The following is a 22,106-nucleotide window of genomic DNA, read 5'->3' as shown; positions in this document are numbered from 1 at the left end:
ATATTTCAAAGCATTTCAATGTATGACTATTTCACAGAAAATGTCATTTGGGAACTATATTCAAGGCAGGAAAAATATTATAAGATGTAATTACTCTGAAAAGTCTCTCAATTGCTTTAACTGTGAATAATTAAGTAAATGAAACAGAAACTCAGGAAGGACTCTGAAAGGAATGCTTTTATGATGAGGAAAATGCTTTTTTAAAGAAAGATAAAGCTACGCTAGCACCAAAAGGGGTAGTTCTAAACAAAGAAGAATTTATAATTATTTCTCATTGAGAGATAAGGTTAGAATGACCATGACTCTCACCAAATCATTCTGGAGTCAGTAAAGGATAATGAAGAGAGATGGTACAAGTGACACTGGTAACTGATGGGAAGAATTAAGGAATATTTTAGCAGAAAGAACAAAGACATAAAAGGGGTAACTGTTAGAAGCATCACAATGAGATAACGTATAGATCTATGTCAGATAAACACGGCAATAATAAGACCAAGGCCCCCTAGCATGAGATCAGTAAAGCCCCGAAAATTCCCCTGGAATTAACCATCCATATGCATATTTCAGATGAAAGTGCTGCATAAACAGAAGTCTGCTTTTGATTTATCCATGGAAGTGTAGCCTTTGCACTCGGTAAACAGCAAGGTGGTTTTTCAGACTGCAAGGATGCTTCAATAATCCTGCCTTCACTTACTCTCTCCTCAAAAAGGAAACAAAAGGACAGAAAGAAAGTAGAGGCTTGTTAAGAAAGGCTGTCAGGGGGGAAGGGGGAATGAAATCCAATTATCGCTCCTGAACCAAAACTCTGAAAAGCACTGAACACAAAACACATTCTGCTCCAGTGCCAGGAAATGGATAGTAAATCTGGAGGAGACACAGATTGCTTTTTTGGCAAACACGAGGGGACAAATGAAACCAAAACACCTCAACCAGACCTAGTACTTTGGAATCACAGACTAGTGGGTGTCGGTGATCTTTATTTGTGGTTGCAAGGAAGTAGTGAGAGAGAAATGTCAGCAAGCTGGTTTCTTCGTAACTGGCACTTCTTCATGGATATGAAAGAGAGAATTTCCCTTAGCACATCATTTTAAAAATGATGATGTTTTAAAAATAAAAGACTTAAATCATACAGCAGTTAGACCTGTCAAAGGTATGAATTCAGGTTTCAAAGAGCTTCAGTGAAACAAAAATCTGGCCCGTGGGCCAATATTTGATTTCACATAATCTCTGACAACATATGTGACCAGTAACATATGAAATGATATTTCATTTCACAACTGAGTAAATCCATAAAAAGTTGAATACTCTGGTGTCTACACCAATCATATGCCATCAGAAACGAATGAATTACTGCCATATGAATCGTCAAATTGCCTCCAATTTGTTCCATTGTGAAAATCCCCTTTTAAAACTCAAAATCCCACAAAACTCTTAACTAGTGACTCTCTTGCCGCACATTTAGATTGTGCCCAATTTTTCTCTATTTTAAAGAATGCTGAAATGCAAAACTTCATATGCTTTTTTTTTTTATGTATACAATTATTTCCTCACAATGAACTACCAGAAGTAAAACTGACTGGTCAAAGTCTTATAAATCATATAAAGTTTGATAATTAAACTATCCCAAAGAAAGATTATACCATTCCACAACTTCAACAGAAATGTAAGAAAATGGACATCATGTCTGATAGTATTTATTTTATATATTTTTTGAAATTTTATTTATTTACTCATGAGAGACACAGAGAGAGAGGCAGAGACACAGGCAGAGGGAGAAGCAGGCTCTATGCAGGGAGCCTGACACAGAACTCGATCCCAGGTCCCCAGGATCACACCCTGGGTTGAAGGCAGGTGCAAAATCGCTGAGCCACCCAGGGGTCCCTGATAGTATTTTTTTTTAATAATTTAGTAGATGAAAAATGGTCTTCTCATTTTATTTCATATATTCGAATCACTAAATAAGGGTGAACTTTTCAATAGGTTTATTGACTTTTTATGAAATTATTTGTTTCAAATGTTCTGCCCATGTTTCTATTGGGTACTCATTCAGTAGTGTGCGACAGCACTTTCCATATTAAGGAATTTCACTGTTTCTCCCTTTGTATGTTACAAATATTTTCCTAGTTTGTGCTAGACATCAATTTTACGGTGTTCAATAAATTGAACCACATATAAACTTAAAAGTTTCAAGACACTGATATTTTCCTTTATGGGTTATGCGTCTTGATGTATGATAATGGTTTAAAAACTTCTTTCAGATTATGCCCATATGTAGCCTCAAGCTAATTGAGCAAATTAAACTGGATACAGGTAATCACCTGCCAGGGGCATATGTCATAGAACACTGGCTTCTGTTTTCCCCAACAAAAATTTCCTGGTTGAATGTCAATATAACCAAAACACATGCCCCTTAGCAAGTGACATCCACTATTGCTATTCAAATGGGCTGGGTTAATTTCACGTGTCCAAATGAATTTGAAGTCAGTAGATTTAAATATTGTACTTTTAATTTGTCACATTAATGCGATGCTTCTGAACATCTGTCAAAGAGCCTTCACATTCATCATTACAATCAATGTTCAATTTGACACTGTGAGATTGTAAAAGCAGATATCAGCTTCCTTTTATAAAGTAGGAAACAAAGGCTCGGAAACAGTAATAAATGACCTGCCCAAGATTCTCCAACCAATAAAGCCTGTAGGCTGTGGGTTGTAGGTCTTCTGGGCCCCTGGTCTAATGTTTTTTCTACTGTGTTGGAGGAGTTCTCCAGGTGAGAGTGGAAAAGTAGTTACAAAAACAGAGAACGGAGGAGTAGAGATGTATGTAGTCGGGCATATTTTCTGCAAGGGGAAAAAAAATTCTTCTAGTACTCCGTCCCCATGTTCTACTTGTGTTATAGGAACTTTGTTAATGGAGAATTTCTGCCTTTAACAAATTAGCAAACTAATCAAAACAACTGATTTTGATAGAAACATTTTGCTCACACTCCTTAAGAAAGAGACACCAATGGGCAGCCCCGGTGGCTCAGCGGTTTAGCGCCGCCTGCAGCCCAGGGTGTGATCCTGGAGACCCGGGATCGAGTCCCACATCAGGCTCCCTGCATGGAGCCTGCTTCACCCTCTGCCTGTGTCTCTGCCTCTCTCTCTCTCTCTCTCTGTGTCTCTCATGAATAAATAAATAAAATCTTAAAAAAAAAAAAGACACCAAAACCTATCAAATCTGAATCTGTTATTCCTTAAATATATGTGACTGTGGAATGGGGAAAGTAAATCATGACCAAATCTAGTGTATCTTTTCCTGACACCAACCAGGTTTTCGATTCTCCAACACTAACTGGGTGTCCAGCAATGCAATTTAGTTCTGACACTAACTACCTGGAGTTAGGATTAGACCCCTCAGCTTAAGTTTTCAGTCCTATGGACCGTTCCACATCAGATTCTAGTTGCAAATGCACTGTTCAGGCTACCCCCGTTTCTGCTTGGCCTACTACAAATTTAGGGGTCTGTCAAAGAAAAAACAGACAATGGAGCACCTGGGTGGCTCAGTCAGTTCAGTGTCTGCCTCTTGGTTTTGGCTCAGGTCATGGGTCCCGAGATCTCACGGGTCCTGAGATCCAGCCCTGCATCAGGCTCCACACTCAGCAGGGAGTCTGCTTAAAGATTCTCTCCCTCTGTCCCATCCCCTACTTGCGTATGCACACAGAGGCCTATTCTCTCTCTCAAATGAATAAACAAATCTTTAAAAAAGGAAAAGAGAAAAAGAAAAATTAGACCTAGAGAACATTTAAAGCAATAAAAACAGATTTTAATCAGTAACTATTTAATCAGTAATAGTAGGGGGAAAGGGGACTCATCAGTATATAGTACTGGTTCAGTTCCAAATACAGGGTGGACAAGGGGGATTTATGCGCAAGGAGCAGGGTTGGGGCCAGTGGAGGAAACATCAGGGAGGCTAAACCTACCTAACGGAGTTCTTGCTGAAGGAAAAAAAGAGTGACCAGATATCACCTGGGAGATGGTGAAAAATAAGGAATGTTCTCAGATATTAAGGTGATCAAGTATCAGAGATGCAGGTTTCGGTTAAAGGGACTTAGCAGGATTCTAGCTACAGCTGGACTCTTGAGGACAAAACCCAACATCAAGATCTAGTCACAAAAAAAGGACTCAGAAGAGCCTGCCTAGAGTTTAGTCAAGGAGAAAGCCTCTGTAGGTCCCCATGATTCACTAGAATGACTCACAGAACTCAGAAAATTGCTTTATTTACTAGGACTAGTTTACTACAAAGTAGACAACTCATGAACAGCCAAATGAAGAAATGTACAGGGCAAGTATGTGGGAAGGTATTCAGAGCTTCCATCCCTCTCAGGGCACACACCTTCCCCTTCCCAGTATGTCCATTTAGCTTCCCCAACCCAGAAGCTCTCCGAACCTCATGGTGTAGGGGCTTTGGTAGAGGTCCCATTACACAGGCATGATTGATTAAATCGTTCCTGCCATTTGTGACATCTTTAAAACCTAGAGGAAATTATGCTACGTGAAGTGACAAAGACAAATCCTGCACGATCTTGCTGATAAATGGAACCTAAAAAAGTCAAAAATCATAAAAGCAGAGTAGAGTGTTGGTTGCCATGGCCTGGGGGGAGGGTGGAGGCAGGGGGGATGTTGGTCAAAGAATGCAAAGGTTTAATTATGCGGGATGAATATGTTCTGGAGATCTACTGTACAGCACGGTGACCATAGTCAATAATATTGTGTTATATGCTTGAAATTTGCTAAGAGAGTTGATCTCAAGTGTTCTCATGACACACAAACAAAAAATCATAACTATGTGAGGTGATAGGTATGTTAATTAGCTTGAGTAATCATTTTACAATGTATACATTGTTTCAAAACCACATATTGTACACCTTACGCACATAAAATTTTAGTCAAATATAAATAAAGCTAAAAAATTTTCACTTATTCTGTTAGCAAGAAACAGAGTTTAAGGCAATATTAAAAAAAAGCAAGTATGAGAAGACTAGCCTTGTTGACCACAATTCAAACCATACAGTACGAAAATTAAAAGGTCTTATTTTAAATATATTTAGGGGTTCTCTTTGCTAATCAGGACTTAATTAGTCTCCTGATATGATCAAATGTCAATTTCCCATCAGAATTATCAATGAATTTACTCTATTGCTAGTTAAGAATTATGTCATAGTTAATAGCTACCTATATTATTAGTGTAAAGAAAACATAACCTCCTATCTAAAATGAAACACATAAGTTAACATCCATTACTTTGTGGAAAAATGTGCAGACCCATATTCAACATATTTAAGTTAATTATGTTAAGTGTTCAATTTATCACTCCCTCATAAAAGCTGCTAGAAACACATTGTAAATAATTCATAAATAAGATTTTTTTTGTGGAATTGTGATATTTACTCCTCTGTCCTAAAAATAGGCCTATACCCAACAGAAGCCTGTATATTCGAAAGCATTTTTAAATAAAACTTTAATTCCACAATCTAATGATACCTTTTGCTCCACCTTCAAAAACTGAGCCAGTTCTTCCAGAGTTAGGTGATCTTTCTTGTCACTGTAGTTCAAGAGCAACAAATAAAGGTCCCGTCTCAATGACATCATTTTGTAAAAAACACAAAATTCTTCAAATGTCAAAGTTCCCTGATTCTCATCTGTATCTGCTTCCTGAAAGAGGCATAGAAAAACCAAGGCAGTATGAGAGTTTGAAAAAGGAAATTCAGTACTGAGAAAATCATATTTACTATAAAAAGGCTAGAACACAGTTCACAAATGGTACACACATTCTTTTTAAGCACACGTGAGTTGATTTAAATTAACTATTATTAGGCCACAAAACAAGTTTCGTGTTATAAAGAATCAACCTTATAAAAACCAATTTCTCTGATCAACCACAGTAAATTTATAAACCAACAAAGAAAGCTTTAAAAAAAAAAAGTCTGAAAACACCATAATACATTTCTAAATAGGAAATGAAACAGAAGTGACATCCATATTAAAATTTGTGTCATTTAGTTAAAGCAGTAATTAGAAGGAAACGGAAATTGCAATTTATTAGAAAGCAAGGTAGACTGAAAACGGGTAAGATAAAAATTCAACTCAAAAGCTAGAAAAAATTAAGCTAAAGAAAATATACAGAAATAAATTATAAACAGAAGCAAAAAGCAGTGAAATAGAAAACAAACAGATATACCATCAAAGGGTGAGCAATTAAACCGAAAGCTGATCTTTTGAAGAAACTACTGAAAAAGAAATGTTGGACAAGATGAATCATGAACAAAAGGGAAAAAAAAAGATATTTAACACAGTATGAAAATACCAGTCTCTAACCAGTTTCTGAACTGTAATTCAATCAAATATAATTTTTAAATATAACAATCTCTCTTCAGTATAGGTAGCTTATTACTCTTAAAGCCATCAGGATCATTGGTACCTCCTTGTTTTCCCTCCATAGAAGTATGAAAAATCCATTTGGACTGATTTCTCGTTGAAATCATTTGTTTCTAGCAATTATTGAGCAAGAATCTTTCAACATGGATTTTCCTTCTGACTGGTTGAATTTTTCAGAAAACCCTAAAACTGCTGGGGATATGTAACGAGCAACCAATCCATTTCCACGATCTTCATTTTAAGTGAACACAGTTGTAACTGAACCAAAACTGACTGGGAATGAATGGCTTCTTGAAATGCGTGGGTTTTGTGACATATATTCAGCTGTTATGGGGTTTTAAGCATAGCTTTGAAAGTCAACGTGCTCATAAAAAAATGTATTTTTAAAAACTCTGCTAACCTTCAAATAATTATGAGCACACGCTTTAACCAATATTTCAATCATACATAATTTGGTTGTGGAGCCTTCTGTCCTCTTAAAGGTAGAAGGAGAATGGTCTATAGAATATCCACATTTTTGGTGTGTGAGATGCTTGTTTGTGGAGTCACTCACTGCATCTTAAGAAGCTGGGTCTAACCTTCAAATTTCTGCCATAACTTTGTTTCAAAATATCTAACCCTGGATACAGAGAAGAAGCATTTTCCAAGATTTCTTTATAAATGCCTGAATACCTATGAGCAGAGAACTCTGACATTTAAACAATAGCATCTAAAGTCTTCAAAAGTAGCTAACCAGACTTAAAAGATTAACAAACTTTAGTTGAATCTTGCTCTGCAACAGAAAAAAAAAAACAAAGAAAATTCTAGGCAGGCTTCAATGTCTGCACCAGCAAATCAGCCAGAAGAAGGATGTTCCTGAAATAATACTAATAAGACCTTTGGCCCTATCACTCCTGTCAAGAGCATTTACACAACCCTGCTGGGTACCAGGCCTAGAGTGGAAATGTTCTTCAGCAGGTCCTACTGCTTATCCAGTCACTTCTGGCTTGATAAGTCTTTAAACCTAGGGCCACAAAAAGAGACCCCTCATGTTTTCTTAAAACTTGTCTGAAGGATTTACTTTGAACGCATAAGACATTTGACACAAACATCTCCTGGTTGGCAAAATGCTTAGTGCATTAGAAATAAAAGGTGTCTGAAGAGGGAAAAATCCAGACATATCGAACTTCCAAAAAAGTACCCCCACATCATTATTTTTGTAGGCAGAGACTTTGCCTTCCTCTTTAAGCTTGGCCTCTCTGACTTAATCAGCAGCTTTAAATGCGCAATGAGCATTTTCTATGGAAAGGAACAGCTGGGAGTGTGGGGCTCACAAGAGGGTAAAGGTGAGATGTCACAGGGAGTGCCAGGAATGTGGCAAAGCCTTCCATATAGTTGAAAGACAGTTTGCTCTACTTGTGACAACACATTTCCCCCCCAAAGTCCCTCACTCCATCTCTGGGGTTCCTTCTCCAGCATATGCCTTCCTCTTCTCTCCTTTCTCTTATGCTGCTCTCCAGTGCAATGTGACCAAGCTCCTCTCATTGCAAACCATGTCCATCTAAGAGCTTCCCAAGGACAGGGCCACCGTAAGAGGTCACAGAACGGAACCAGCCTCCACCTTGAAAGCCATTATGGCAACTCATCCTTCATGTCGTTTCTGCCCTTACCACCTCTAAGAACAAATGGTTAGAAAACAAAAGAGGCACAAAACATTAACCGTCATAAAATATCACACCCTCTGCTTATTTTTACATGTACAAAATACCAGCCGATCACTTAGAATAGAAAATTATTGCAAAACATGGATTGTGCATATGACTTATGTCCAAATAAGAGCACTTCCTAAATTAATATATTAGCAATTACTCATAATCTAACATTGTCTTGGCAGTCACTTAACGGAGCTCACTTCTGCACCTTGGAAAGAGGACTAGATACAACCCCAGCTGGGTGCCACAGGGGAACTTCGGGCCCAAGGATTTTCCTCAAGGGCTGACCAACAGGGAAAGAGCATCTCATCTAATACCAACAGGCAGTTGGAGAACTTCTGGACAGCTCCCTAAATCATAGGAGTGAGTAATACAGCAGCACGTGTAAGCATCATGGATTCTAAATCTTAAACTCCTCTGAAATGAAACAGAGCCTCTTGAAGACCAGTAAGTACTGTTTTCTCATGTCACCTCGTCTTTATTCTAATCCTCACAAGAGCTCTGTGAGGTAGGCACATGAGATGTGATCACTCCCTCGAAGGGGCCTTGATCGAGTTCACTCCATTACCTAAATGCCAGGTAACGCGCTTATAATTACCCTCTGAAAACAGCAACAATTAAAAAAAAAAAAGTTTAGGAAGTGAAATTATGGATATATGTTAAGTTTATGAAATTGTTTTTTTTCCCCCTTCAAGAAACAAAATGCCTCTTTTCATCAAAGGAAAACAAAACAATACAGAACAGGTAAGATCAACTTTCAATGAAACAAAATAGCCTTTGAAACACCCCCAAGTACAACAATAACCTCCAATGTGTTGTTGTTGTTTTTTTCCAATGTGTATTTTACATAAAGTCCAACTCAACTGTGAAAACGTACCTGAAACATTTGTCTGACTTTTCTTCGGGGCAGATTGACATTTAACTTGTGCATCAGTTGGTGTATCTCTTCAATATTCAATAAGCCATCACCGTTCTTATCAGCCTCCTCAAAGGTCTGCTTCACCCACATGAAGAAAGGTCAAGAAAAACACTTTTTTCATCAAAATAAAAACAGCTCTCTCACAGAATACTCACAAAGAGGTTTACCACGAACATGGGACTTGAGAAGAAATTCTTTTGAGGAGGCCCTGCCTGCAACCACAGGCTCGTGAGCTGCCAGTAGTGACAACCACCGCCAGGGGAACGAGCACTTGTACGTCATTCCCTTCACTTTGAAATGAGTCAAACCGTGTTCTCCTGAGAGCTTCTTTAACCCACAAGTTCTTATCCAGTCCATTAAGGAATATGATGTGATGAAACTCCAAATATTTACGCCTTATTTTCTTTCTCCATGACCTTCCATTTAGTATATTTTTACCTCCACAACACCCCACACTAGACAATTTTTTCAGTTCCCTTTGCTTGGCCCACTCCTACCTTTAGAAACTTAGACTGTCTAGTTCAATCTCCTTATTGTCCATGAGAATATATAGCCAGAGGAGAAGGGGAAATCTGTTTAGGATAAATTAGTAAGAGATCCAGATTTTTGCCAACCTGGTCTAGGACTCGACTCGTATACAGAAGGCCTCTCTCTCTAGACTATGTTCATCTTCCTATTACTAGTCTTGAGGTTCTTACCTATTAGCACCAAACTTCTAACTCCAGGGCAAGCCTGATATGCTAGAGGTTACCCTCAAAATGCCAGTATGATATTAGGTGGCTGAGGGTAGGAAGCTGAGTTTAGATACAAAAGATTTACATCATGTGAACTGAGGTTTTAAAAAATCCTCAGGGGGAATGACTCTTGGGTTGCTCTGCATAGTAAGGAAGCAGAATAAATGGTAACCAGTGGGTGAACTGAAATTTTTTTAAGAATGGATGATTCATAGTTGTTGGGGGTAAATCACAGAAGGCAAGAATCATGTGTATGTTTAGAAAACCAAACTGAGCTTCAAAATTTGAAGGCGGATGAAGAATCAAGAAACAATGGTGGTGGAAGAAACCAGAAAATCAAAAAAGGGAAAGGCATAGGTTTAAAACCAACAAATAGGAGGATGGGAGTAGGTGACAGAAAAGGGTAAAGGGTTAATATTTCCTTATCAAGAAGATGATGTCAGACTAATGTCCAAAGTCAAAATATTAACAGTCTTCCCAGGGGTAGCACAGCTACACATTTCTTAGGTGATTCAAATTATGATTGTAGGAGACTATACCTCAGGAAGTAAAAACAACCAGAAAGTCTTATTTCTTCTAATTTTATATAGATAGGTCATTTTCATACAGTAAATACCTTGTTTCACATTTTGTTCCCTTTATAATATTTGAAAATGACCAGCCTCATTCTTTCTAATTCAATTTCTCCTCAGGTAGGAGCTCATTATACATGATACCTGGAAGTTAAGTGACCCAGGATGAGGGTAAAAATAATTGAAGAATCAAAAGAGTGAAACATTTGAGCCAATTACTAGTATCTGATTCTCATTTTTTTCTGTTTTCTGGGCACACAGTGCCCATCCCTGTCTATTTCTTTTGACTGTGGACACTGCTCTGTACCCAACAATGTACTTTGCCAGAGTTCAAAGAAGTGATGAAATGAGTTCAATAGTGATAATACTCTCATCCGTGGGATCCCTGGGTGGCTCAGCGGTTGAGCTCCTGTCTTGGGCCCAGGGCGTGATCCTGGAGACCCAGGATCAGGTCCCATGTCGGGCTCCCTACATGGAGCCTGCTTCTCCCTCTGCCAGTGTCTCTGCCTCTCTGTGTGTCTCTCATGAATAAATAAATAAAATCTTTTAAAAAAAGAAACCTTTAAAAAAAAAATACTCTCATCCGTTTATTTTATACTTTTTTACCAAAGCCTCTCAAAGACTTCTCCAGAGAAGAGGCAAAGACAAGCAAACCCTAAGTATGAGTATTTTGCTGATATAAACCCTAAGGGTGGGCCTGTGTCTGCAAGACCTTCCGTGTCAACGCACAAGCTGGCCTTGACAATTGGTTTAGGGGATATGGAACTAGTACGGCATAAACAGAAGTAGAAGCAGACCTAGTGCTGATTCCTTGTTGACCTGGCCCTGTGACAAGGGGTCACTTATGTCACTTCTTGGGCCTTCCATTTCTTCATCTATAATGTCAGTGAACACAACTAAATGACCTTGACGCCCCTTCCAACTCTAAGATTCAATGAAAGGAAAAAGCATTCTCTTCCAGTAATAGTACACATGGTATACGATACAATTACAGGTAAAAGTATTCTGATACCTTAAAGCTATTCTTCATAATTAAGATATGAATGCCCATGAAAGCTCTATATTAGTGACTTGCATCATTATACAGGACAAGTTTGAGAAACTATCATTCTGTAAAGAAAAACTGGGAGAGTAAAACACAAAACAAAACAAAACAAAAAAACTGGGAGAGTAAAAACTGAATGACAAGTTATGGCCTAGAAATTTCTATCAAAAACTATAGGAAAATGTAAAGCATTGAATGGTATTTTCTGTAGAGGTGGGCAAACTTTTTCTGGAAAAGGCTTCATAGTAAATACTTTAGGGTTTGTAAGCCATTAGGTCTCAGTTCCAACTATTCGATTCTACTCCTATGACACAAAAGTGGCTATGGGCAACACACAAATTAATTGGCATGGTTATATTTCAATAAAGTTGTATTTATGGACATTGAAATTTGAATTTCATGTAATTTTCATAATTTCACAAAATTCCTCTTCTTTTGATTTTTTTCAACCATTGAAAACCAATTCCTAGTGTAGGAGCACATAGGAAAAGGGTAATGGAAAAAAGAAAAAGAAAAAGAAAAAGAAAAAGGGTGATGGGCCAGATATGCCTTACAGGCCACAGTGTGCAGGATTCATGATTTATAGGGAAGATGTAGTAAACCTTTGGTTCACAACATCCGTAAGGGACTGCCTAAAATCTTCTAGGGGTAATAATTTCCCTTGTAGGTTCAAGAGATAAGGTGGGAAATCATGGAGGAGAACAGACTGATGGAAAAAAAACACTGAGGCTTACAGGCTGGGGCCACTGAGATTCCAGACTTTATCTGAGTAGGAAAGCAAAAAATTTGTCAGTCCTTACCTCTCTTTAGCAATAAAAAAAGTAGCTATTATTTTAAGTGCTTAATATGTATTTAATAACAGTGTTCTAAGTACTTTGTGTATATCAACTCATTTGATCTTCACACAGCTACATAAGGCACACACTATGATTAATATCATCACCAGGTGACAAAGACTCTGAGGAGAAAGAGTTTAAGTGACTTAACCAAAGTTACACGGTACAGGCCAGAATTGGGGGCTGAATGCCAGGCAGTGCAATGCCAGTCTGAGTCTGTAAACACATTATATTGCTTGTAATAGATAGAAGTACTGCATCTAACTCCAAGGAACATAGCCCTATTGCAGAAATAACTTGAATTACATTTTACACTGGATGGATTTGCTTTTCATACAGCCTCTTAAGATTCATTATGCTCAGTATTAATTCACAGTGGAAAGTTTCAGACCTATTTGAAATGTAATAATAATGAACATCCCAAAGCTGTTCAACTAATGTAATTAATGTGTATGCTCAATCAAGGATGTTTTTCTGTTATTAAAATATTACATAAAACCCTATCAAATTCTGAAAAATCTGTATGGAGAATCATTCCCTGATTCAACATAACTTTCCTTATTTTTGACATCAGCTTCTTTTTTATTATTTATTAATTTCCTCTTTCCTTTTCTCTCCTTACTGACACAAGCATCAACTGTTTCTATATTTCTTATAAAATTGTTCCCTGTGCAGTTCTGGGGTTTACTTGCTTTCCAGATAGCATATTTTCAGAATATGAAATCCCTCAGCTGTCAACCTGGTTAATTCAAACATGAAAACTTTCTACTGCCAGTGAACATGGACAAACAAAATCAGGTTCAAAAAGCTATTGAGCTAGGCTGGTGTAAATTCAAATTAGAATATTATAACTGTAGGATGTTAAATGTAATCCCCAGGGTAGCCATAGAGAAAACAGCTATAAAATATACATAAAAGGACATGAGAAAGGAATTTAAAATTCCTCTACAAAAAAAAAAAATCAACTAAACAAAAAACGTAATGCAAGAAACAAGAGACATCAAAGCTATAAGGCATATAGAAAGCAAATAGCACAATGACAGAAACCCCTTCTTATCAGTAAGCACTTTAAATATAAACGGATTAAACTCTCCAATCAAAAGACAGAGATTGGCAGAATGGATAAAAACACATGACCCAACTAGAAGAGATTCAATTAAGATCCCAAAACCCCAAACAGGTTGAGAGTGAAATGATGGAAAAAGATATTCCATGCAAATAAGCAGAAGAGAACAGAGGTGGCTCTCCAAATATCAGATAAAATAAACTTTAAATTAAAAAAAAATTCTTAAAAGATAAATAAGGACATATTATATTGATAAAAGGTTCAAAGATATAACAATTATACCTCTGATGGGAAATGTATTCAGTTCTACATAATAGTTGGAGAATTCAATACCTCACTCAAAGTATGGATAGAACAACCAGATAGAAGATAAGGAAATAGAGAATGTAAACAACACAATAAACCAATTAGGTCTAACAGACATGAACAGAACATTCTAACCAACGACAACAGCATACACATTCTTCTCAAGTGCACATGGAACATTTTCCAGATAGATCATATTTTAGGCCATAAATTAAGTCTCCAATTTTAAAACAGATCTCATTCAAAGTATCTTCTTTTCCCACCACATGATGACGTTAACAGCCAATAACCAGGAAAACTAGAAAATTCACAAATTTTAAAAATTAGACAACACACTTTTAAACAACCAATGAATCAAAAAAGAAACCATAAAGGAATTAGAAAACACTTAAAGACAAATGAAAATGAAACACAACATACTAAAATTTATACAGTGAGAGCAGTGCTAATGGGGAAATTTCCAGCTAATACACCTGAAGCTAATGTAACATTGCATGTCAACCATACTGTCATTAAAAATAATTTTTTAAATAACAACTAAAAATAAAATTTAAGAAATATCTCAAAATAGCCATCTACTTTACAACTTAAGGAACTAGAAAAAGAAAAACTAAATCCAAAGTTAGCAGAAAAGGAAGAAAATTAGAAAGATTAAAGAGCAATGAAACAGAGATAGAAAAAAGAAAAACAACAGGGAAAAATCAATGAAACCCAAAGTAGGTTCTTTGAAAAGATCAACAATATTAACAAACCTTTAGCTAGCTGGACTAACAAAAAAAAGTGAAAGGATTTAAATTACTAAGATCCGAAACAAAAGTGAGGATATCACTACCAATTTTACAGAAATAAAAAAGGATTATAGAAGAGTACTATAAACAATTGCATGCTAACAAACTGCATAATCTAAATGAAATGGACAAATCCTAGAAACACAAAACCTACAGAGACTAAATAACAAAGGAAACAAAATGTGAACAGATCTGTAACCAGTAAGGAGCTTAAATCAGTAACCAAAAATCTCTTAACAAAGGAAACTCGGTATTTAATACTTGAACTTGATAGCTCCACTGAATTCTACCAAACATTAAAAGAACTAACACCAATCCTTCTCAAAAAATTGAAGAGGAAGGGACATCCCCTAACCCATTCTATGTGGCCAGCATTACTCTGATACCAAATCCAAAGATACCACAAGAAAAAAAATACAGACCAATAAACAGCATAAAAGTCCTCAACAAGATGCTCGCAAACAAAAATTCAGTAGTATATTAAAAGAATTATACACCGTGACCAAGTGGAATTTATTCCTGGAATATACAGATGGTTCAACATATGAGAATAGATCAATGCAATATACCACATCAACATAATGAAGGAAAAAAACCACATGATCATTTCAATTGATGCATAAAAGCATTTGAAAAAATTCAACAACTTTTCATGATAAAAACACACAAAGCAATAGGAATAAAAGAAAACTACTTCAACATAATAAAACTCACATATGAAAAGAACAGTAAATATCATATTCAACAGTGAAAGACTGAAAGGTTTTCCTCTATAATCAGGAACAAGGAAAGCAAGGATGCCAGCTTTCACCACTTTTATTCAACACAACTAAGTTTTAGAGCAACTAGGAAGGAAGGGAGGAGGGAATGAGGAAAAGTAGGATGGAAGGAAAGAAAGAAGGGAGGAAGGAAGGAAGGAAGGGAGGGAGGGAGGAAGGAAGAAAGGAAGGGCCATTTAATTTAGAAATATAATTATCTACATACAGATGATATGATCTTATACACAGAAAACCTTAAAGACTCCATAAAAAGCTGTTAGAATAAATGAATTCAGCAAAGTCGTAGAACACAAAGTCAACACACAAAAACTAGCTGTATTTCTATATATGAACATTAACAATCTGAGAAGGAATTACAAAAACAATTCCATTTACAATTGAATCAAAGTAATAAAATACTTAGGAATAAAGGAAGCCAAAAAACTTGCACAATGAAAACTGCAAAACGTTGTTGAAAGAAATTTAAAAAGACACAACTAAATGAAAACACATCCCACATTCATGGATTGGAAGACAATTTAGTTAAAATGTCAGTACTATCCAAAGCAATCTACAGATTCAATACAATTTCTATCCAAATCCTAATGAAGCTTTCTTTAGAAATAGAAAAATCCATCCTAAATTCATATGGAATATCAAGAAACTCTACATAGCCAAAACATCTTGAAAAGGAACGAAATTGGAAGACTCCCACTTCTTGATCTCAAAACTTATCTCAAAAAAAAAAAAAAAAACTTATCTCGAAGCTACAGTAATCAAAAACAGTGTTGTATTAGCGTGAAGACAAACATATGAATCATTAAAATAGCCCAGAAATAAACCCTCACATCTATGGTCAAATGATTTTTGACATGGCCGACAAGACCTTTATATGAAAAAAGGACAGTATTTTCCACTAACGGGCCTGAAAAACTTGGATATGAACATGCAAAAGAATGAAGTTGGATCATTAGCTAACACTCCCCAAAAAAATCAACTCAAAATGGATCAAGGACCTAAATGGAAGACCTGAAACAATAAAACTCTTAACAGAAGACAGAATAAAATCTTCACAACATGGGATATGGCAAGGATTTCTTGGGTATTAACACCAAAGCACCCGTGAGAGGAGAAAAAACAGACAAATTGGACTTGATGAAAACTTAAAAATCTTGTGCATCAAGGACACTATATCAATAAAGTAAAAAGACCAACAGGATGGAAGAAAGTATTTGCAAATCATGTATCTGATAAGGGATTAATATACAGAACTCTTAAAACTCAACAGAAAAACAGATAACCGGATTTAAAAATGGGGCAGGAGGGATAAGGGGGTGCATCAAATTGTTCACATCAGTCACCTTGAAGAAGAAGGTGCAAAAATTCATACACAGGGATAAAGACTATTGATCTTTCCCTCATGCAGCTCTGTATTCTTTGGCTTACCGCAATGAGCATGCATTTCTCATGTAACTGGAAAGATCTGATAAAGGGGTAAATTTTGCTGCCACTTAGAAAAAAACGACAATATGCCCGTTGCTCTTACTGGTCTACTTCAAGGCTTATGAGAGGCAGTTACATACGTGGTTAAAGGCTCTGTGAACACTGTGAATTTGTCCTAGTTAACTGGGTGAGGATAGCAACTTCTAGAATTGACTGTCTTCCCCTACAGCCATGTCCCTTTCTTCTTCCTTGTTGGAGAACCTCGGTTGTGTTCAGGTATTCAAGAACCAGGTGCTCCAATGGAAGCGGAAGGTGAATCTTGATTGGCCTTAGGACAGCCATCCCCAAAGTATAATCCAAAGGGTCCCCATAACCATGAAGTCCCCGCCTTTTCCAACTATTTACCTGGGTGAGGCTAAGTTTTCTTCATGCATTTCCACTAAAACAATATAACATATGAACTGAATGCAGAGGCAGACAGGAAAATACTTGGGTTCTATTCAGGTAGATGTTAAAAAGACTTGCAAAGGAGGAAAGCCACTCTACTGTTCCTCACTAATTTGTCTTGAAAAATAGTTCTCATAAAAATATGTTAACATGTGGGATGCCTGGGTGGCTCAGCGGTTGGGCATCTGCCTTCAGCTCAGGGCGTGATCCCGGAGTCCTGGGATGGAGTCCCACATAGCGTTCCCCGCAGGGAGTCTGCTCCTCCTTCTGCCTGTGTCTCTGCCTCTCTCTGTGTCTCTCATGAATAAATAAATAAAACCTTAAAAAAAATATATGTCAACATGTAATAGTTCATTATAATTGTAAATGAATTGACAAATATCATTTTTAATTTTCAGATTTAATTTCTAATATGACAGTATCAACAGCTGAAACCCACATAAACAACAAACTCTTTGGAGTCTTCAGTTTTTACGAGTGCAAGAGTCCCGAGCTCCAATTATGCTCATTATTTACCTTGTTGAAGACTGGCTTAGAAACGGGCCTATAACAGCAATTCTGGCCAATGATGAGACTTAGTCTTTTGGGGGTAGGAGGGGAGGGGTGTCCTGGGAAGATTTACTTTGCTCTTAAAGAAAAGGGTTTGTGAGGGGCACCTGGATGGCTCAGTCTGTTAGGCATCTGCCTACGGGGCCGTGATCCCGGGAGTCCCAGGATCTGGCCTGTCCAGCGGGGAGTCTGCTTCTCCTTCTGCCCCTCACCCACTTGGGCTTTCTCCCTCTCACTCTCTCTCTCTCTCTCTCACTCACTCTTTCTCATAAATAAATAAATAAGTAAGTAAGTAAATAAATAAATAAATAAATCTTTGAAAAAAATTTTTTTAAAGGTTTGTGAGAAGAAACTATGATCCCTCTGAGCAGGGCTGTTTGGAGCTGTCACCAGAAGCAGCCATACGTCCGTCTGACCAAGGGGCATCCCACTGAGGACTGCACCAACCACCTGGGCCTCGTCGAACCCCGGTCTCTGATGACATCACTGAGCCACTGCCTGACCAACCCTTGAACTGCCCCATCTCACATCTCCTGCTCATGAAAAATGAATATTCTTTTAGTTCCAGGCACTGTTGGTACAGTTCTGTGGCTTATACCAGAAAGCGATTTTATTCGGTATTTTTGTGGGGCTTTTTTTGTAAACCAAATGTTAAGGAGTGAAGGACTAAATTAACGGAATAAAGCACAGAAAGTTAGTTTCTATGTTTGTTTTGTTCATTTATGAATCCCAGGTGCATCTATCCGCATGCTGTGAATATTGATGAAAAACATCACGGCTCATCAGCTCAGACATTCACACTGTCAAAATTCCTTTCATGGGCTGAATATTTCTGCTCTGCTCAAACAATACCCTGGGTGAGGAATTATAACTAGAGCAGCACAAATTTATCACTACGCTGGGGGGAGAAAAATCAGGGCACACATTCCAATGACAGCAAGGAAGTGGTACTATTCTCTTCATACACAGGGACACATGTATTTTAAGACCATTCAAAATTTGAGAAAGGGAACCAAAGCAGTCAACAGCTCCATTGCCCTCACTTTACAGATAAGGAAATTGAGGCCAGAAAGGCCATGGCAGCTGACCAGCTCAATACCAGCAGTAGAAGTGCCTTCAGACCAAGCATGTTGACTATTTATCTTGTCAGTATTACAGGACCTCAAGAAAGGGCTTAATCAAGGAGACTCAGATGTGTCCCCAGTGTTTTAAACAATTGAGAGAAGGTAAATGGTATGAAGTAGAAAATAACTTGTCCTTCTGTGTCAATCAGTTTCCAAACTGTAAATTAAAGAGAGAGAAGAAGGAGGAAGGAGCTTAATATTCATATGTAATAAGAACTCAAAAAGTACTTGTTGGGACACCCGGGTGGCCCAGGGGTTGAGCATCTGCCTTCGGTTCAGGGTGTGACCCCGGGGTCCCGGGATCGAGTCCCACGTCAGCCTCCCCACAGGGAGCCTGCTTCTCCCTCTGCCTGTGTCTCTGCCTCTCTCTCTCTGGGTCTCTTGTGAGTAAATAAATAAAATCTTAAAAAAAAAAAAAAAAAGTACTTGTTAAAACTAAACTGATTTGATCATAAAGCAGGATTTTCTCTAATCCAAATAAACTCTTTCCCAGCTAGCTCATCCCTCCTAGGAAACCTTAGGCTGCACGCAGAGGCCTCTCAGATCGTGGTGCTAAATTCAGGCTCCTCACCAGAATCCTGCTCCTGCGTCCATGCAAGCTTGTCTCTCTACGTTGTGCGCATTCATCTACTTGGGGTCAGAGGGAGCAGAGGGCAGAAAGGTGCTGGGGGTAAAGAGGAAGAGAGGAAAGCAGCTTTACGCCTCAAACTTGTAGGAGAGAATAAAACACGGTCTAATACACACACACACACACACACACACACACACACACACGCCGAGATCAAAGTTAACACTCCGGGGAGGATATTGGTCGTGGGTCCTCTGCCGCTTGGCAAGGGAGTCCTCATCACTGATGCCAGCCATCAGGTACTTGAGGCCTGTGATCCAGGTGCGGGCCTCCTCGGGGTTGGAGGTGATGAGATCCAGAGACTCCATGTGGTTGCCATGGTAGATGGTGAAGCAGCAGCTGGGATCGAAGTGCCCCTCAGCTTGTCTGTGGAATATCTCAGACTGCCGGCCCTCGGTCACTTTGTAAATGGAGTCAATAAGTACTGGGAGGAAAGTAAGGCACACAGTTACGTGGCAGGTGAAGGTATGCATAGTGGATTAAGGGGGAAAAGAAAGAACAAAGCCATCATAAATTTTAAAAATAAGCATCGGGATCCCTGAGTGGCGCAGTGGTTTAGCGCCTGCCTTTGGCCCAGGGCGCGATCCTGGAGACCTGGGATCGAATCCCATGTCGGGCTACCGGTGCGTGGAGCCTGCTTCTCCATCTGCCTGTGTCTCCGCCTCTCTCTCTCTCTCTGTGACTATCATAAATAAATAAAAATTTAAAAAAAAAATAAGCATCAACAGGGATGCCTGGGTGGATCAGTCAGTTGAACGTCTGCCTCTGGGTTTCAGCTCAGGTCATGGTCTCATGGGTCATAAGGTCGAGCCTTGCATCAGGCTCTGCACTCCGCATGGAGTCTGCTTGATGATTCTCTCCCTCTGCTGCTCCCCACACTCGTTCTCTCTCTCTCTCTCAAATAAAAAAAATCTTTAAAAAAAATAAGCATAAACAAATTCACTGTCTGTGAATTGCAGTATTATGTTCAATTGTGAAATACAAGCCCTGTTATTTCCTGCTAGGAACCTTCTCCACATACCACTTTATCTTCCTGGGCAGCCTGGACAATGCCTTTCCAGGCCCTGCATCAGGAGATGTTGAAATTTATGATACGGGGGCACCTGGGTGGCTGAGTTGGTTAAGCAGGTCCCTTCGGCTTGGATCATGATGCCAGGGTCTTAGGATCGAGCCCTTCGTCGGGCTTCCCATTCAGGGTGGGGGGCCTGCTTCTCCCTCTGCCTCTCCCTCCAGCTTGCGCTCTCCCTCCCTCAAACAAATAAATAAAATCTTTAAAAATAAAATAAAGCAAAAATAAAAAAAGAAATTTATGGTAGGAAGATCAATATACACATCGGGATGAAAAGACTGGTAGAAAAGGAGACTATGAATACAATCAAATTTATAGTTTGCACATTTGCACAGGCAAAACATACAAAAGTACCTAGGACCAACTCTAGAGTTATGCAGAAGATGAGAGTTCAAAATTGGAAGGAAAAAAAAAAAAAAACATGTGGTGATAACTGAGCAGCACTGATAAATGTGATCGGCATTTACAGAAAGAATGCTAGGATGGTAAAGGTGAAGCAGGGCTTAGAGAGGTACAGAGGAATAGGGTGGCATCCCAGGAGAGAAAGCATAAGATACGGAAACACGAGGTCCACACTAGGGATGGTAAATAGACCATTTATGCTAGACTGGAAAGCTCGAGAGACAGAGAGAGACAGAGAGAGAGAGAGCGAGCTGGGAGATGAAGCTGGAAAGGTAGGTGGAGGCTAGATCACAGCCTAGTATAAGAGTCAGAGATAAGCACCATTTAGGTAATGGAGCAGTACTGCAGCTTTGGATCAGTGAAGCACTAGCAGGGACGATTACTTTAGATTAAAATAGTACTTTTTTATTTGTTTGCTTGCTTGTTTTAAAGCATTGAACCAGAAGTGTTGCAAGTTTACTGACTGCCTCTATGTACCATCTTTTCTTCCTCCTCCTCCTCCTCCTCCTACTCCTTCTCCTCCTCCTCCTCCTCTTCCTCCTCTTCCTCCTTAATAGCAAAGTCACAATTTTCTTCTGGTATCAACTCATTCCCTGCATGATTCACAAAGAAACGAGCCGAAGCCCACCCTAGAGCAAGTTTTGGTGAGTCTAAGCCATTGGGGTTGGCCCATTCCTATTTCTTATGACTGATTAAGGTATGAGACGATAACTCAGTTTTAACCAAGGAGACATGGGACTGTCTGCTTTGAGAGAAAATACTGGAAAGTGGTTCCTCTCTCCTAAAAAAGGAAGCATCATGTTGCTGTTGCCTTGACTACAGGGCCAACACACAAGGGACAGAGCCAAGAGCACTGAAGAAAACCAAACTAGAGAATGTCCCACGCCTGGACCTGCCGAGCTCTGAGTTTCCTGTTGAGTGAGACGTTATATCCATTTATCATGAAGTCTAGGTTAGTCAAAGTCTTCTGCTACTTGAAGAGGAAAGCGTCTTAACTGACAAAAGCAGAAGAAACTAGCAAAATGGATATGGGTTAGGAGACATCTCAACAGGCCAGAAAGGTGAAGAGACTGTAGACCAGGGCGGTGCCTTTGAAACAGGAAGGAAGGAGATGAGAGAGCCATTACATGGGACCTGACACCGACTTGGTGACTGTACAAAGTGTGGGACAGAGACTTTAAGTAGGGCTGAGATCAAGGCTCTTTTGCTTGATATTATCAAAAGTCAACTCACTAATGAGTTAACCGTGCTCAGAATATGGCCGTACACTTTTAAGTCCATTGGATTTATGATACCCTTCACCTTTTCTTGAA

At 38.6% G+C, this 22,106-nt stretch overlaps 1 protein-coding gene and 1 long non-coding RNA gene across 11 annotated transcripts in view; one reads left to right on the top strand and one right to left on the bottom strand.

Annotated features, from left to right (window-relative positions):
- Positions 1-18,254, top strand: part of LOC140613793 (uncharacterized) — a 28,295-nt gene extending 10,041 nt beyond the window's left edge. Inside the window, exons 2-4 of one of the 4 annotated variants that reach the window (XR_012014676.1) lie at positions 8,290-8,554; positions 8,803-8,851; positions 17,908-18,254. This is a non-coding gene — a long non-coding RNA (uncharacterized lncRNA). Of the gene's footprint in view, positions 1-8,289; positions 8,555-8,802; positions 8,852-8,960; positions 9,414-17,907 lie in introns of those variants that run through there. The other 3 variants (XR_012014673.1, XR_012014674.1, XR_012014675.1) reach the window with 3 other exon arrangements.
- The window catches only part of PLCH1 (phospholipase C eta 1), a 203,346-nt gene that overhangs the window by 59,737 nt on the left and 121,503 nt on the right, over positions 1-22,106 (bottom strand). For all 7 annotated transcript variants that reach the window (XM_072792195.1, XM_072792194.1, XM_072792197.1 and 4 more), the window contains 3 exons: positions 19,503-19,746; positions 8,985-9,114; positions 5,523-5,693 (listed from right to left, as the gene is read on the bottom strand). In XM_072792195.1, the coding sequence (XP_072648296.1) occupies positions 5,523-5,693; positions 8,985-9,114; positions 19,503-19,746 (545 nt within the window). The remainder of the gene's footprint in view (positions 1-5,522; positions 5,694-8,984; positions 9,115-19,502; positions 19,747-22,106) is intronic.

This window comes from Canis lupus, chromosome 22 (assembly GCF_048164855.1).
Source record: "Canis lupus baileyi chromosome 22, mCanLup2.hap1, whole genome shotgun sequence".
Lineage (NCBI taxonomy): Eukaryota > Metazoa > Chordata > Mammalia > Carnivora > Canidae > Canis > Canis lupus.
The sequence above is the reverse complement of the archived record's forward strand: the minus strand, read 5'-3'. Positions and strand labels throughout refer to the sequence as shown.